The 17,834-nt window shown below is 42.6% G+C and overlaps 1 protein-coding gene across 1 annotated transcript in view; it reads left to right on the top strand.

Moving 5' to 3' along the window:
- The first annotated feature begins 1,333 nt into the window (after positions 1-1,333).
- The window catches only part of KCND1 (potassium voltage-gated channel subfamily D member 1), a 65,152-nt gene continuing 48,651 nt past the window's right edge, over positions 1,334-17,834 (top strand). Inside the window, 2 exon segments of the mRNA XM_032211694.1 lie at positions 1,334-1,508; positions 1,511-2,447. Of these exon segments, the coding sequence (XP_032067585.1) occupies positions 1,334-1,508; positions 1,511-2,447 (1,112 nt within the window).

Genomic DNA, 17,834 nt, shown 5'->3' with positions numbered 1-17,834 from the left:
GAGTCTAGCTTCCAGTTAGAGGTGGGAACTCTTGGCACAACTAAATGGGAAAGTTTGTTTGGATCCTGCGGGTGTTCCCTGAGAAATGCTCTTTTCTCCCCCCAATCCTCCCTTCTCTGGGGCTGTTGCTAGCTTGCCCCTGAGAAACAGCAGTTTTCACACCCTAGTAGGTACAGAGAGATGACAAGTGTTCCCTTGCCTCTGCCAAATCTTTGACAAAGCACCCTCATGCCACATCTTGGACACAGCATTATGAAGAGACATCCTACTTTTCTGCCTTTTGACTCTTACAATATGAAATAAGTCCTGTTGGCTCCTCTAGTCATTTGAGCTCTAGATTCCTAGATGTTATTCTAGCTCAGGAGAAGGATTTACATAGTTACCTAAAGGCTGGTTTCCATGGTGTGCAATTGTGGATCTCATTCCCTTGACCGGCTTCTTGGTTTCTCTTCCAAAAACCCAGTCAAAAGACTGGATCCCAAACCAGTGCCTCTTAGGATTAGCACTTAATTAAACCATATTTCTCATGTAGTATTTTGGGGTTCTAGTTTTCGAAGCAGGACTAGTTCAATAACTTAAGAACTGCTGCATTCACTGCAAATGCCATAATCTAATTGCATGCAGTTATTTCTTTCTCATAGTTTGTTGTTTTTTATTTCTCTCTCTCTCTCTCTCTCTCCCCCCCCCCCCGGCACCTTCTATAGCAATGTGTGTCCTCCCTAAAGGTGAAGATATCAACTGAGCCCCTTGCTCCTACCTCCCCATCCCATGTTGGTATCCTGCCATCCATTTTCTCTGCCAACAGGAAGAAAGGATCAAAAGACAAAAGGACAGAAGAACAATCTAATTCATTGCAGGTTTCCAGAGAGGAGTGTCCATTATGTTCAATCTGCACAGGGCCAAATGGTCTAATTAATCTATCACCAGGCACAAACTATGGAGAAGACCCCTGTCAGCTGCATTATCACTTTCTGATTCCACCATTATTGATAACAGAGCATCTTGATCTGAATACAGAGCTGGAATGCTGTTTGGCAGCAAGTTCTCCAATGCATCCAGATTTGTTAACAACCACTGAAACAGCTTGGATATTTTCGCACAGGAGGAAAAAGCATCATTTTTTGGGATACTTTGTTGTGCTTGGATATTTTAGACAGAACTAATCCAGATGGCTACATTCCTACTGAGACCCTCTAAGTCGTTGACTTATGGTTGCAACTGACCAAAGTAACTAGCTGGGGAATTCTTTCAGGCGTCTTTCTACTCGACAGCCCCTATTTAACCAAGAGTCTCAGCGCCATAGAGGTTTTGATGGTGATACAGCTTATACAGTATGGCTGCAGGAGTGGCAACCTGGCTGCCCTTTGCCCGGGCAGCAGCTGTGGGCTGGCTCCCACTGGCCAAAAAGCCTATGCCCAAACCTCCTCTGGACAATAAACACCGCCATGATGAAATGCTAATGGTCAACGTTAGTGGAAAACGTTTCCAAACATGGAAGAATACCCTTGACGTTATCCAGATACTTTGTTAGGCAGTTCCGAGAAGGAATTCTTTTTTGACGAAGACAGCAAGGAATATTTCTTTGATCGTGACCCAGAGATGTTTCGGCACATTCTCAACTTCTATCGTACTGGCAGGCTCCATTACCCCCGCCAGGAGTGCATACAGGCCTTTGATGAAGAGCTGTCCTTTTATGGAATCATCCCAGAGCTCATTGGTGACTGCTGCTTGGAGGAATACCGAGATCGTAAGAAGGAGAACGCGGAGCGCCTGGCTGAAGATGAAGAAGCTGAGAATGCCACGGACACTGGCTTGCCGCCAGATAGCACATTCCGCCAACAGCTCTGGAGAGCGTTTGAGAACCCCCACACCAGTACCATGGCTTTGGTCTTCTACTATGTGACTGGTTTCTTCATTGCCGTTTCAGTTATTGCCAATGTGGTGGAGACAATCCCATGCCGGCCACCTCCTGGGCAGAAGAGAAGCATGTCCTGTGGAGATCGTTTCCCCAAAGCTTTCTTCTGCATGGACACAGCTTGTGTCCTCATCTTCACCTTTGAGTATTTCATGCGGCTTTTTGCTGCCCCAAGTCGATTTAAGTTCATGAAAAGTGTGATGAGTATCATTGATGTTGTGGCCATCATGCCTTATTATATTGGGCTGGTGATGCCAGAAAATGAAAACGTCTCTGGGGCCTTTGTGACCCTGAGAGTCTTCCGTGTCTTCCGCATCTTCAAGTTCTCACGTCACTCACAGGGCCTAAGGATCCTGGGCTATACTCTTAAGAGCTGTGCCTCTGAGTTGGGCTTCCTTCTCTTCTCCCTCACCATGGCTATCATCATCTTTGCTACTGTTATGTTCTATGCTGAGAAGAGCACAACGGAGACCAACTTCACCAGCATCCCTGCTGCCTTCTGGTACACTATTGTCACCATGACCACACTTGGGTGAGTTCCCACTTTCAGACATGGCCGTAAGGTCTCAGCTCTACGCTATTTATCTCATTCTTCTCCCTGCTCAAATAGGAAAAAAAACCTCCAATTACACTTCTTTTGGAAGCTGATACCAGGTTGATATCTAAAGGCAACTGGACTTTCTTGTAATTAATGTATCCAAGTCCAGGCTGTCGTCAGATAATGAGCTGTGGGAATAAGAGCTGGTCAGTTCCCAGAGTAGAGATAAGAGCCAAATCATTAGGAGATGGGTAAGCATTAAGTCCATGCAGGTCACTACGTTAGTTTGGAAGTTATGTCATCTACCAATGGGTCCAGATAGCTCTTCCCCCAGACACTCTTATAAAGTGGTGGCAAAAAGGTGGCTCTGCCAAATGAAAGAGAGAACCTGCGTCCTCACCTTTAGATGATCCTGAGATCAATGCGGCATTATCTTCAAGGAGATACTGCCAAAAAAAAGTGTCTTTTTCTTGGGGAAAGGTGAGGAGGACGGCACCCGTTATGAGAACCAAGAGAAATTGAGATAGGGCCTATTGAGGTCAAATAAGTGGGAGTTGCAAATTAAAAGGGCAATGGGAGAAGGAGGGAGGGAAGGGAGGAAGGAAAGAAGGAAGGAAGGGATAAGGAAAGATGTATAAATATGTGGATCTTTTCCCTCAAAAATTAGAAGCACCATTTTTGTATCTGTTATGGATGAAAACTTTAGCCTATTCTTTCAAATATAGCATTTCCTCCATTTCACTATTCTATACACAATGCGCTGACTTGTAATCATAGCTCTGGCTGCTGTGCAAAAGCACCGATCTTCCTTTTTAAACTACCACATTTGGGGGGATATGTATGCATTCTAGAACTATACGCACTTTCCGGAAATAAAAAAAGTGATTTTGGGTGCGCTTATGCATGCATACTTGCCGGCTGGATTTTTAACATTGGGACTGGGGACCTGGTGTTTCAGAATGTCAGCTGGCTTCAGAGATTTATTTTCCTCAATCAACCTGATTGATTCTTTTTTCCTCTGTATTCAACTGGGGTGCCGTGTGTTACATTAGAACAGGATAAGAAGATCTAGTGTCTCGAGGTCTCTATAAAATTTTAGTTCCAGTTCATTTCTGGGCTTTCCACCGGTTCACATTCCACGATGGGGTTAGTACCGTATGATCATTTTTAGAATTAAGAGGTTAAATCAAATTATTACTAAGTTGTTAAAATCATGTCATTATTGATGTATCTTATATAATTACCATTAGAAAAGACAAGTTCCTTCTCTCAAAGGTTTATTTACAATGTAAGAGAAATTGAGGCATCACCAGTAAAAGAGAATTAAAGGGGGTTCTGTGAGCAATAGCAAGATGTTGGTGGCTATTTTGAAAGATTCAGGGTGGTGTAGATCAAGGGCTTTTTGGAAGTCTGCAGGAAACCTAAGGCGAAGCGATGCTACTAGGTTTATTATTAACAAAGGCTTTCCTGTATTCCAATGAATCATTACTTCTGGCATCTATTTTTGTACCTGTTTTGTTTTATCCTTACTGGGAGCATTCAGGCTGCCACAAGAATTCAGTGTAGCATCAAAGTCGGGGAGTTTTTATAATCCATCGGCTTTCATCTGGGAAAACTTATGAATGTGAGTTGAGACTGTGCGAGACTAGTTTTATTTTTAATTCTCATTCTCCCTGTAAGATTCTCCAAGGGTAGTAACATCTGGAATTACCTCCATTTTGCCCTAACAACAGTTCTATGGAGTTGGTCCAGGGATAAGAGAAAGGGCAGTTAGAAAGGAGTGAGTCCTGGAGAGCCACAGGCAAACGTCAAGGAGATTTGGAGAACCTGGTCAGATATACTGGGAGTATTTTCAAAGTTGTCCAGAATAATCCTTTGACCAACTACTAATTTCCAAGAGGGCTCTCAGGCTTCAAGCCTCCCTGGAAGCCATTCTCAGTCTGTCTGACCAAATATCCTAAATCCTCTTGACATTTGCCTATGAATCTCCACCAGCAAAGGATAAGAGAAAGAGATTTTGACTAGAGAGAGAGAGAGAGACCAAAATGTAAGTGCTGCTCTTGAATCAGATACTAGGACTCTGGTTGAAAATAAACAGCCAGGAGAAAGAAAAAAGGCTAGATAAGGAATTAGTGTCATTTACTAGGCATATTTGCCTTGATTCTGATGAAGGGAATAAGAGAGGGATGGAAGGAGGAAGAAAGGAAGGAAATGATCCACTTCTCAGAGATCAGAAAATTATTATCTTACCAAATGGAATTGGTGTTGCTGAAGCTGAAAATCCGGGGGATGGATTTGTTAAAGATCGCTTTCATTTTTCCATACTCTGAATGTGGGGCTGGTAGTTCAGTGCAATGATGGGTTGGCCAGAAACACAACAGGGTTTTAGGATAGAAGAAATTATTATGGTAAAAGGAAGCTGTGGTGCATGCTCTTCCCCACCTCAGAATGTATCCATATGGCAATTTCCTGACAGTTTTTGAATCATGAAAGGGTAGATTGTGTCTCCAGACCAGGGCAAATGGAGCATCCATTTAGTATATGTTGGAAGTGGGCCAGTTTGGGACTGAAGGCCTATCCTTTAGGTTCAGGACCGTTGGTAGTCTGGCAAAGAGGAGAAGGAAGAGAGGAGCTACGAACAGGTGATGACTAGTTTGAATGAAAAGAATCCGCTTTCTCTGCTGTGTCTAAACTTAATGAGAGTCCACTGGTTGCTATAACATTTCCCCAGTGTCAGCAGCTGAGCTAGCAAGAACTCTTGGCTCCCTTCCTTCCCAGTCTCTACTAGGCTCTGTTGAGAATTACCCTTCCCAATAAATCCCAGCCATAATTCCCAACTCCTTTCCTATTCTCAACCAGGCCGCAAAGCCCTGCTTCTCATCCCACCCTTCTCTCCTGAAATCTGATGGTTCCATTATTGGGGAGCTTAATTATCTGCCCTGTTCCCATCCTGCTCAATTAAGTTTTAATAACTTGCTCGCACTTGTGCCAGAGAGACACCCGCTGTCGGCAGGCATACCCCCCTCCCAGTTCCCAGCCCTGAAGACGTCAGTGAAAGCCTCGGTTTCCACATAAAGGAGCACCGAGGCATCTGAGCTGCTCTCCCCTCAGGAACTGGGCCAGGACGTGAGATCTCCTGGCATCCTATTTGGTAACCATCTCTGCCCAGAATAAAGTCCCTCTTCTCCTCATGGAGTACTCCCTTGCAGCCCTCGACACAGCTCTTTCCTTTTCTGCCGGTACGCATGGACCAGCCTTTGATACTTTAAGCAGCAGAATATTAAGCCAGGCTCACCGTTAATCACCAGAGTGATCCCAGTGGCTCTGCAGCTCTTTTCAGCTTGGCAGAGGCACAGCTTTTTCCTCCCACCCCGTGAGATTCTAGGACTCCTGCTTTCCTGGGTGGGAAAAGCTCTTTGCTGAGAGCCCCAAGGATGGTAGGAGTTTGGATAGAATTTATTTTTCTAGGGGGGTGGGCAGAGGTGGGTTCCTACCAGTTCGCACCTATTCGGTAGAACCGGTTCGTCAAATCTACCGAACCGGTTAGAAGAGGTTCCACCAGTGGACCGGAAAGCAGGCCACACCTACAGAAGAGGTTCCAAAGTTTTTTGAAACCCACCACTGGCAAGGGTCTTGTAACTTGATAGCTTTAAGACTTGCATGCTTTAATGCCAGAGTTCCTGAGCCAATGTGACTGGAGGAGGAATTCTGGGAGTTGAAGTCCATAAGTCTTAAAGCTGTCAGGTTTGAAGAACCCTAGTTTTTTTTTCTAAAGGGTTAGGGGTGCAAGGATCTTGTAACTTGACAGCTTTAAGACTTGCATGCTTCAATGCCAGCGTTTCTGAATAGCTACTTGGACCGACCTAAGTACTAATTCATAATTTTATAACCGGTCACATGGGTGGCAAGCCACTCCCACAAAGGAGGCCACACCACAGAGTAGGTTCCAACAATTTTTGAAACCCACCACTGGGGGGGGTTTGTCATATAAATAACAAATCAAGAATGCTCACTGTTGCCAAATATTAGCTTGGGTGTGTTTTCTAGAAGGAATTTACATTTTTTATTATTAAATTTATTTTCTGCTCATCTTGCCGTGGGTCTACCTTGGTGGCTCTGGTGTGGGCTAGTGTGTAATATTAGGTCACGCTAGCCATTCCTCAGGAGGTCTTTGGCCCAGGAGTTTAGTCACCCAGGCAGGAATATTGTGGAACTGAGCTCCTGAGGTAGCTGGAGAGACCCATTTGGGGGGCAAAAACGAACAAGGCCCTATCTTGTCATTTCTATTCTCCACCTGTAAATGGGAATAGAGTGAATTACTTTTCAGGATGCTTAATGGATCCAGTGAATCATATCAAGCAGTGGTGGGTTTCAAAACTTGTTCGAACCTACTCTGTGGGTGTGGCCTCCTTTGTGGGAGTGGCTTGCCGCCCATGTGACCGGATGGGAGTGGCTTGCCGTCCATGTGACCCGGATATGAAGATGCCGACGACACTTGTCAGAACCACCTTAAATTACCTCACACACAGCACTGGCAGGCATAAGAATAGGATGTAAGTTGTTTTTTTAAAAGGCATCTTTGGTTTTGCCTTAAAACAACTCAACACACGCAATGTTCTGATTGCGCCACAAACGCAGTAGTCATCCTTACCTTTCACAGAGGCACTGAGTTTTATAAATAGGAGCATGATAGTGTAGAATAACGTATATACTCGAGTATAGGCCGACCCGAATATAAGCGAGGCACCTAATTTTACCACAAAAAACTGGAAACGTTATTGACTCGAGTATAAGCCTAGGGTGGGAAATGCAGCAGCTACCGGTAAATTTCAAAATAAAAATAGATACCAATAATGTTTTTGAATATTTATTTCAAAGAAAAACAGTAAACTAGCGGTGTATTCAATGAAATACTTCACTCACCTCATGATGCTGATGTCCCGCTGTGATGATGATGTCCCGTGCAGCGCTGGGAGCGATGTCCCGCCTCCTATGACACACGGCACAGTGATTCCTATCATTGGATCACTGTTACCAGAGGAGGTGGGACATCGCTATGTGGTGCTTGCCATAACAAGGAGGAGGTGGGACATCGTTGCAGAGCGGCAGGAGGGGGAGGAAGGGGAATCGTAAGACAGCCCTGCATTACATTAGAACGTGAGGAGGGGGGATGGTGCGGTGCGCGCTGCGCGGCAAACTGACACAGAGGGAGGGGAAACTCACAGGGGCACTGGGCCATTCACGAGTGTCACCCAGCGGCATGGCCCCGCCCCTTTTTCTCCTCCATTTCGGGCACATTTTTCACTGACTCGAGTATAAGCCGAGGCGGGCTTTTTTTCAGCCCAAAAAGTGGGCTGAAAAACTAGGCTTATACTCGAGTATATACAGTAATCATATCCAGAGACCAGTGGTGGGTTTCAAACAATTTTGGAACCTCTTCTGTAGGTGTGGCCTGCTTTCCGGGTCCACTGGTGGAACCTCTTCTAACCGGTTCGTTAGATTTGACGAAACCGGTTCTACCGAATAGGTGCGAACTGGTAGGAACCTACCTCTGATATCAAGCCATCAAGCTTATTGCAACACTTAATTTAGATCCATCTGTGACATTGACTCTCTCTAGGTTGCCTTGCTAGGTCAGAATTGCTGCTGTTACCACCTCATAGACTTTTTTTTTTGCAGTTTTTGAAAGTGCAGGAGACCCCTCAGGCTCTAATAAGGGCAGTTCAGGGGCCTCCCTAGCAAGGCCATGCATTGCCTGGAAGGACGGGGATGGTAGTCTTAACGCATTTGGAGTTAGGCTGATTGGAGGGAGGCTGGCTGGATCACAGTCTCCAGAGTACTCTTGCTGTTGCTTGCTGCCATTTTTGTCCCCAGGGCCTGGGTTGAAGCTTTTTCTCCAGCTCTCCATTCTCCAACCTGACCTCTGGACAATAGGATAAAATAATGTCCTTGGTTATTCAGTATTCTTTCTGTGCCAGTCTGCCAAGAGCATCTAGCTTGTCTTGCCCCTGAGGAAGAATAGGTGTACATTCTTCCCTTTCTGCCATGTTTTTCCTCCCCTCCCCTGTCCCTTCTTCTTTCTGTTCCCAGTACAGTTTGTCTCTTTTCCGCCAATGTTCTGCCCATGGACTTCTTGATTCTTAACAGCAATTTCCTGACAGCTTTCCTTCCCCTCGGTTTCCTAGCCCTCAATCTTCCCGCATACTCAGCTAACAGGACACCATCCTTCATGCAGAAAAGCCCAAATTAAAAATAGCCCTGGGGTGCTTGCAGCCTCTTGTATAAGTGGGGGGGGGGGTGCCTTGCCACAGAATGGGTGGCACCAAGATGAACCCAGAGAAAGGCTCAAGGTACATCCGTCTGCTCTTTCTATTCGACATAGTTTTATCTTAGCATCAAAAAAGAAGATTGTTTAATTTAGTTCAAATGTCCCCTTCCCCTCACTCTTCCCACCACCCCCAGGTGTTTTCAAAGGCATCTTTGGCTATTTGTCCACTTCTGCAGGGGCAATGCCAGTGCTGGGTTTCCCAGCCTGGATGCAGCCAGATCAGCAATTCTGGGCTCTTATTGTTGTTGCTGAGTAATTTCTCTTTATGGGCTAAGTCACTTAATGTGTAACCAAAGGGAGGGGAAAGAAATAAATAAATTTCCAGGCAGTGAAGGAGCCTACGTAGGATTGAATTATTATAGTAGGACCACAGAGAGAGGAGAGAACTGCCTGCCACTGAAACTAATTCTGTTAAATCGTGGCCTGCAGGAATGGACCCTTTGTGGATGGAAATTTGGCTGGAAAATGAGGGAAGGGGGCTAAATTAAGGGGTAAAGAATTATTAGGAGGATGAAGAAGAGCTACTGGCTGCTTTCCCATTGAGCTCCACTGATATGACCAGCTCTCTACTGATATGACCAGAGCCGAGGTGGCGCAGTGGTTAAATGCAGCACTGCAGGCTACTTCAGCTGACTGCAGGTCTGCAGTTCGGCTGTTCAAATTCACCGGCTCAGGGTTGGCTCAGCCTTCCATCCTTCCAAGGTGGGTAAAATGAGGACCCGGATTGTTGTTGGGGGCAATATGCTGACTCTGTAAACCGCTTAGAGAGGGCTGAAAGCCCTATGAAGCGGTATATAAGTCTAACTGCTATTGCTATGGCTATCTCTACCTCAAAAAGGGAACGGGTGGGTTATTTCAAAATCATTCACACTCAAGCGATTGTAGATTCTTTCCTTGCTTCAGTTCGGTGGAAGGGGGTGATTGGCTCTGGTTCTCTTTTCACATTTTTTAAACTTAAAATTCAGAAGCAAATACTGGTGAGGTTAAAAAGATGGTAGATGCTTGGATTTTGGAAAGCCTGAATTCAATTGCAGTTATGAAATAGTGCACAAGGCATCTTAAAAAGGTAAGGAAAAGCCAGCTGCCCTGCCCTCAAATTGGCAGCATTAGATTAAAACCTTGTGAATTCCTCATTGGTCCAAGATCAGCCTGCACTTAAGCATTAAAACATTGTTTAAGATTTCCAGTTTTAGATCTGGGACACCTTGCAGGAATGAAATGTATAAATTAGTTTTGAAATGGAGTATTTTTTGTCTCATCCATTAAACCTATTTCAAGTGCTCATGTCAAAGCTTCAGCTAGGCATGGAATAAATCTCTCTCTAGGAATGCCAATACAGTGAGCAAACAATTTGAGGAGGAGGCTCAGATCAGTTTTTATTGTAGATGCAAAAAAACCTTTTTTTTAAATGTGAAGAACAGCTACTGCAGAATCTAGGAATCTAGCCCTATTTCTAGCTTAGTTCCAGCGTTTAGGCCCTCTGTCTATTTCCACCCCTATCAATGGGATGGAATTGATGTTGCCTATTCTCATACTTGGATGCTGACGGAACATCCATGGGGTTCTTGATATACAACTTTTGTCTTGCCACCTTCAACCCTTGTAACTGGGCATGTGAGAGCACTGACTAGACTGTTTCTGAGGTTCTGTTTTCTCAGTATTCAGTAGCTACAGCCATTTGCATCTGTTGAGGGCAGACATGGATACAAAGAACCCCAAAGCTGCAGAACGAAGTGCAGTTGTGTGATCAGTGGTGGGTTTCAAAATTTGTTCAACCTACTCTGTGGGTGTGGCCTCCTTTGTGGGAGTGGCTTGCCGCCATGTGACTGGATGGGAGTGGCTTGCTGCCCATGTGACCGGATATGAAGATGGCGACGACACTTGTCAGGAACCACCTTAAATTACCTCACACACAGCACTGGTATGCATAAGAATAGGATGTAACTTGTTTTCAAAAGGCACTTTGGTTTGCGTTAAAATAACTTAAACACCGGAATGTTCTGATTGCCACCACAAACGTAGTAGTCATCCTTACCTTTCACAGAGGCACTGAGTTTTATTAAATATGAGTATGATAGTGTAGAATAATCATATCCAAGGACCAGTGGGTGGTTTCAAAAATTTGGAACCTCTTCTGTAGGTGGCCTGCTTTCGGGTCCACTGGTGGAATCTCTTCTAACCGGTTCGTTAGATTTGACGAACCGGTTCTACCGAATAGGTGAACTGGTAGGAACCCACCTTATGTGTGATATATATATATATATATATATATATATATATATATATATATATATATATGTATATATGTATATATATGTGTATATATATATATATATATTAAAGAAATGCAATATTTGCACCAAAGCTGGTGATTTTTACTTGACATGATTTTGCTGTTGCTTATGGCTCTTTCACCATGACTCCTGAGATTACCAGGCTTATAACCATAACGATTAGGAACTTGCCTCTTTTATAATGAAAACTGAAATTCTCAGGAACCTCCTCTGCAAGAACCTCATTGTACCTCCACAGAATTATGACACATATATTGCCCTGCATAGGGTTGAAGAAACCTTGGCACCTTCTGTTTAGAAAGACAGAATTTCGTAGTAAGGAGCTGCCACTGAATAGACTTAATATGTAGGCGAGATGATAAGGTTAGTGGATGGAAAAGCAGAATCATAAGTATGTGGGGTAAATGTAAGTAAATATCAGGACTTTGAGGTTGGGAGTGAAATGAAGGCTGGCGGTTGCCAACATGACCAGAAAACAGAGTTTAATTTGCTTTCTACTGGCCTTTGGCTAACCAGAGGACCAGTGGTTGCTGAATCACTAACCCCATCGTTCTGTAAATGCTGTTTCAGTTGACTGCCAGGCTGTGGAGGGCTCCCAATTTCTACATAAGTAGCTGCCTTGCCAAAAGCCAAACCAATAATTCATGCTGATCCTGAATTTTCAGGGTTTCTTTGAGATTCCTTCAGCAGAGATTTCTCACTTGCAGTAGAACATGGACTTTATCTCTGAGATGGAGCCAGGTTTGGCCTAAGGAGGCCTCCATGTTTTGCCCAATCTGCAGAGCCCCTCCTTCTTCTCTCATAGGATTATTCTCATTCTACTGCTGGAATGAATTTTGCTGTTTCAGTGCCTAGTGATTTATTGGTCCAAGCATTGGCTTTGTTTGCCTAGCACACTAAATCAAAAACACGTGGTTTACAACCCATACATTGAATTTTAGCTAAGCCATATTATGGTTGCTTCTTTGTGGCTTAGCATGGTGCAAATCCATCAATTGTGATTTGTTTAATAAACCATGATTAAGCAAATAATGGCATTGCATGGCATGTAAACTGAACCACTGATCTCCAACTCTGTTTTAGGTAGTGAGGGTGAATAGAACTGTAGCCTTAGTGTAGCCTTTTATTCTGACGTTCCTAATCCATAGCTTTCTTTGAGCCACTTTAGACTTTGGCACCAAGATCTCCAAATCATTGTTACACTCATGCCATTAGGAACACCTTGTGCTTAGAGTAGGAGCGTATACAAAGGGTTCTTCCTCAACTACAGTTGAGAGTGAAAATTTGCAAATTGTTCATTTTGTTGCATGCTGAATTGGAAATCCAGCGGACAGAACAAAATCCGTTTCTATGAAAAGAGGCCCCTTTTATTGTGGCTTTTGAAGAGCTTCCCCTTGGCCAGACTGGACAGGCCATACTAACTTCAGGCGATGCTTTTCAAGTAGGTGGATAGACAGCAGTGGCTGGGAAACTAATGTGGGATATCATCCAAGGGAAATAGAAGTGCAGCCAATATCTTCATTCCCCCCATTCAAAACTTGCTACAGAAATTTCCTTGTATTCAATGCAGTCAGTTCTCATCTACTTGCTTTGGCAAGCATTTTTCTCTTGAAAAAGGGTTTTGCAAACTTAAAACACCCTGAGATCGATCATTTGCTTGGCTCAGGAGACCTTTGATGCATTTGAGATCCCCAGTCGGTGCACTCCACCTTTGTAGGAAGATTATTCCCACTTCAGCCAGCCACTACAGCCTACGGCTGCAGGCTAAGGAGTGAGACTGCAGCCCAGTACACTGAGAGGGCACCAGTTGGGGAATGTTGTTCTGGGTGGTAGTGGTGGTGGTGATGATGATGATGATGATGATGATATGATGATTATTATTATTATTATTATTATACAATTGTATCACAGCAGCCAGTTGTTTCACCAATTTGGCATTGGTTACTAGTCGGGCCCCACCCAGGGGCCTAGGACGTCGTAGCGTATTTTCGTAACATGCGTGCAGATCCAAGCAGTGCGGCATTTTGCATTTGACTGATGGTGATTTTGTCAATTTTTAACTGTTTTAAATGTAATTCCAGTGCTTTTGGAATAGCACCCAGTGTGCCGATTACCACTGGAATTACCACTGCTGGTTTGTGCCATAGTCGTTGAATTTCGATTTTTAAGTCCTGGTATTTTGCGATTTTTTCACGTTCCTTCTCAGACCCTACTATCACCTGGTATTGCAATGTCTATGATTGTGACCTTGTTTTTCTCAACCAGTGTGTTGTCTGGTGTATTATGCGCCAGTATTTTGTCCGTTTGTATGCGAAAATCCCACAAGATCTTGACCATCTGATTTTCGGTGACTTTTTCAGGCTGATGTTCCCACCAGTTTGTTGCTGTTTTAATATTATAATTTTGCACAAATCCCATGGATCATTTGTGCTACTGAATTGTGCAGCAATTTATAATCAGTCTGCGCGATTTTTTTACAGCAGCTGAGTATGTGATCAACAGTTTCATCAGCTTCTTTGCAAAGTCTGCATTTGGCATCATCAGAGGATTTTTCGATTTTGGCCTTAATGGCATTTGTGGGATAGCTTGTTTGCGCAGCCAGGATTAGTGACTCTGGTTCTTTCTTTAATGTACCTGTTGTTAACCATAACCAAGTTTGTTCACTGTCCACTTTATCTTTTATTTTTTCGAGAAATTGGCCATGCAGTGCTTTGTTCTGCCAACTCTCCATTTTATTTTATCACATCTTTTCTGTATTCTTGTTTCGTCTGTTGGGCCTTCAGTAGATTTTTGTTCTTTACTTCGATTAATAGATGTTCTTGGCTTTCTTTTAAATAATCAGCCAGTTCATGTTTTTCTTCTTAAACTGTTTGCTTCACTTGTAATAATTCTATGCCACCTGATTTTCAGGGCAGATATAGTCTATCAGTATCACCACGTGGATGTAAACTGTAGTGGATTGTCATTAGTTTCCTGGTTTTTCAGTCCAAAATTTCAAAATCAGCTTGTGTCCAGTTAACTATACCAGCTGTGTATCTTATAACTGGTATTGCCCAGGTTTATGGCCTTGATTGTATTCCACCATTCAATTTAGATTTCAAAATTTTCCTAACTCTGTTGGTGTACTTGCCTGATAATAGTTTTTACTTCTCCGTGCTTGATGTTATCCAACTGCAGAATGCCTAAGTATTTGTAGGCTTCATTTTTGTTGCATTTAATTAGTTGGCCATTGGGCATTTCAATTCCCTCACATGCAGTGATTTTGCCCCTTTTTATGGATACAGTGGCGCATTTTTCCATGCCAAACTGCATTGAAATATCGGTGCTGAATACTCGGACTGTGTTTGTCAATGATTGGATTTCTTTCTGACTTTACATAGAGTTTCAAATCATCCATATATAGTAAATGCGAAATATTATTATTATACAATTGTATCACAGCGGCCAGTTGTTTCGCCGGATTTGGCATTGGTTACTAGTCGGGCCCCACCCAGGGGCCTAGGACGTCGTAACGTATTTTCGTAATATGCATGCAGATCCAAGCAGTGCAGCCTTTGCATTTGACTGATGGTGATTTTGTCAATTTTAACTGTTTTAAATATAATTCCAGTGCTTTTGGAATAGCACCCAGTGTGCCAATTACCACTGGAATTACCACTGCTGGTTTGTGCCATAGTCGTTGAATTTCAATTTTTAAGTCCTGGTATTTTGCTATTTTTCATGTTCCTTCTCGGCGACCCTGCTATCATCTGGTATTGCAATGTTTATGATTGTAACCTTGTTTTTCTCAACCAGTGTGATGTCTGGTGTATATGCGCCAGTATTTTGTCCGTTTGTATATGGAAATCCCACAAGATCTTGACCATCTGATTTTCGGTGACTTTTTCAGGCTGATGTTCCCACCAGTTTGTTGCTGTTTTAATATTAAAATTTTTGCACAAATTCCAATGGATCATTTGCGCTACTGAATTGTGCCGCAATTTATAATCAGTCTGTGCGTTTTTTTACAGCAGCTGAGTTTGTGATCAACAGTTTCATCAGCTTCTTTGCAAAGTCTGCATTTGGCATCATCAGAGGATTTTTCGATTTGGCCTTAATGGCATTTGTGCGGATAGCTTGTTCTTGCGCAGCCAGGATTAGTGACTCTGGTTCTTTCTTTAATGTACCTGTTGTTAACCATAACCAAGTTTGTTCACTGTCCACTTTATCTTTTATTTTTCGAGAAATTGGCCATGCAGTGCTTTGTTCTGCCAACTCTCCATTCTTGATTTTATCACATCTTTTCTGTATTCTTGTTTCGTCTGTTGGGCCTTCAGTAGATTTTTGTTCTTTACTTCGATTAATAGATGTTCTTGGCTTTCTTTAAATAATCAGCCAGTTCATGTTTTTCTTCTTAAACTGTTTGCTTCACTTGTAATAATTCTATGCCACCTGATTTTCGGGGCAGATATAGTCTATCAGTATCACCACGTGGATGTAAACTGTAGTGGATTGTCATTAGTTTCCTGATTTTTCGGTCCAAAATTTCAAAATCAGCTTGTGTCCAGTTAACTATACCAGCTGTGTATCTTATAACTGGTATTGCCCAGGTATTTATGGCCTTGATTGTTTTCCACCATTCAATTTAGATTTCAAAATTTTCCTAACTCTGTTGGTGTACTCTTGCCTGATAATAGTTTTTACTTCTCCGTGCTTGATGTTATCCAACTGCAGAATGCCTAAATATTTGTAGGCTTCATTTTCGTTGCATTTAATTAGTTGGCCATTGGGCATTTCAATTCCCTCACATGCAGTGATTTTGCCCCTTTTTATGGATACAGTGGCGCATTTTTCCATGCCAAACTGCATTGAAATATCGGTGCTGAATACTTGGACTGTGTTTGTCAATGATCGGATTTCTATTTCTGACTTTACATAGAGTTTCAAATCATCCATATATAGTAAATGTGAAATAATATTATTATTATTACTACTACTACTACTACTAATAATAATAATAATAATTTTGGCATCTGTGTGCAATGGTACAAACAAAGCTCCTTGTCATTGAAGCCCAGAAGGCAACCACTTCCTCCAGAATCCTGTTTCAAAGTACTTCCCAGCTCTCCACGTGTTCAATTCCCCTCACTCACAGTCTCGGCAGGAGTGTGCTGTTTTTTTTGCATGAACACACACATGAAGGCATTCTGGATGCAGCTATTTAATGTTTCAGGAAAGGAGGGGTTTTTGCTCATGCTGGTTTGCTACGCAAGAAACACCCATTTGGAAGGCTTTGCAGCTGCAGTCTATAATCACACAAAGCCATAGTGTGTTTGGTTTTGGCTTAATTCATTAAGGGGAATCCAACTGTTAGGGTTTTTAAAATAATAATTTAGAAGGTTTTAGTGAAGTCAGCCAAATGGATGGCTTTTCAGCAGTCCCTTCATGTGTTGGGGAAACACGGCTCATACTGAAACGGTAACTCAATCTGTATTATCTCTTTAGTTGTGTCCATGGTTTTGAAGAAGGAATGATAGCTGCCTAACTCCTTTGCCTTTGAGAAGGGTGTGATTCTGATGGTTTTGGAAGAGATCCAGAGTCCTGGGATGGAAGAGCAGGTGACAAGCAGTGAAGGCTTGAGAAATGGGCAGATTTGCCAACAGAAGAGCCTTCTATTGCCATGACAAGAATGAGATTTATTGTAGTAAATGTTTTCTTCAATATAGATTTATTTATGTATTTTTTCTGCTACCACAAATGAGTAATGCTGCAGTCTTCTAGCCATTTGCTTAGCAGTAGAACTCAGCAGGGCTTGTTTGTTTGTTGTTTTTTGAACTTTTAACATTTTATAAAGAAGGAGGAAATAGATCTCTGCCCCATGGTACGTACACTCTAGAATATATCCAAAAGAGAGCTGAGGACAGAAAGAGAAATGAAGACAGAACTCTGTAGGAAAACTATTAGGTTTCCAAATTCATGCTCTTCTATCCTAAAGTTGTGATGATGCTGATATGGATATTTTACAAGTATTGTCCTCAGCAGGGATAATCTTTAAAGGATAGCAGATACCAATGGTTTTTTTGTTTTTTTGTTTTTTGCAAAAAAAGCCAATGGATTAATCTTAAATTTCTAAGCAATTTCATTTATGTTTAATATTAAAACAAGCATTTTGCAGTACAAACTCAGTCTCAAAAAAATCCACATTCCTCAGCCAGTAAACATGAGATGAATTGAGAGCATTTGCCTAATTTATTTTCATTTCTAGCTCTGCCTTGGTGTCTGATGGGAGAGGAGGAATAAAACTCTGGGGACTTTTATTCAGATCTCCCCCTGGGTTCAGAAATTTCAGCAGGCCCTAATTCCTCTAAGGAACAGCCACATAGGCGTGGGGCTTTTATCCCCAAAAGCACAGCTATTGTTCTCAGGATCCTTATTCACCCTACCTTCCCTGCGTTTTTTCTTTCCTTTGCCCTCTACTATATTTCTACTGAAGAAAATTGGAACATATTTTGTATTTGAAGGGCAGGGCAGTGATGCAAAAGTATGTGTGTGTGTGAGAGAGAGAGAGGATTTTCTGGCTTATTTTCTGTATTTTTGTAAGACTTGTGTTGTTGTTTTTCTTTGTTTAATACAAACTTAAACCCATGAAGCGCTAAACCTAATGCTTGATCATTGGGATGGGAGGCCACAAAATAAGCAGTCCTAGAGCATAAATCTCATATCCTTGTCATAGATGCACACAGCTCATGCTAAATTATATTAACACAGCAGAACCCAGAA

Source organism: Thamnophis elegans, chromosome 2 (assembly GCF_009769535.1).
Source record: "Thamnophis elegans isolate rThaEle1 chromosome 2, rThaEle1.pri, whole genome shotgun sequence".
NCBI classification, from domain to species: domain Eukaryota; kingdom Metazoa; phylum Chordata; class Lepidosauria; order Squamata; family Colubridae; genus Thamnophis; species Thamnophis elegans.
Note: the sequence above shows the minus strand (reverse complement) of the source record. Positions and strands in the feature narration are given on the sequence as shown.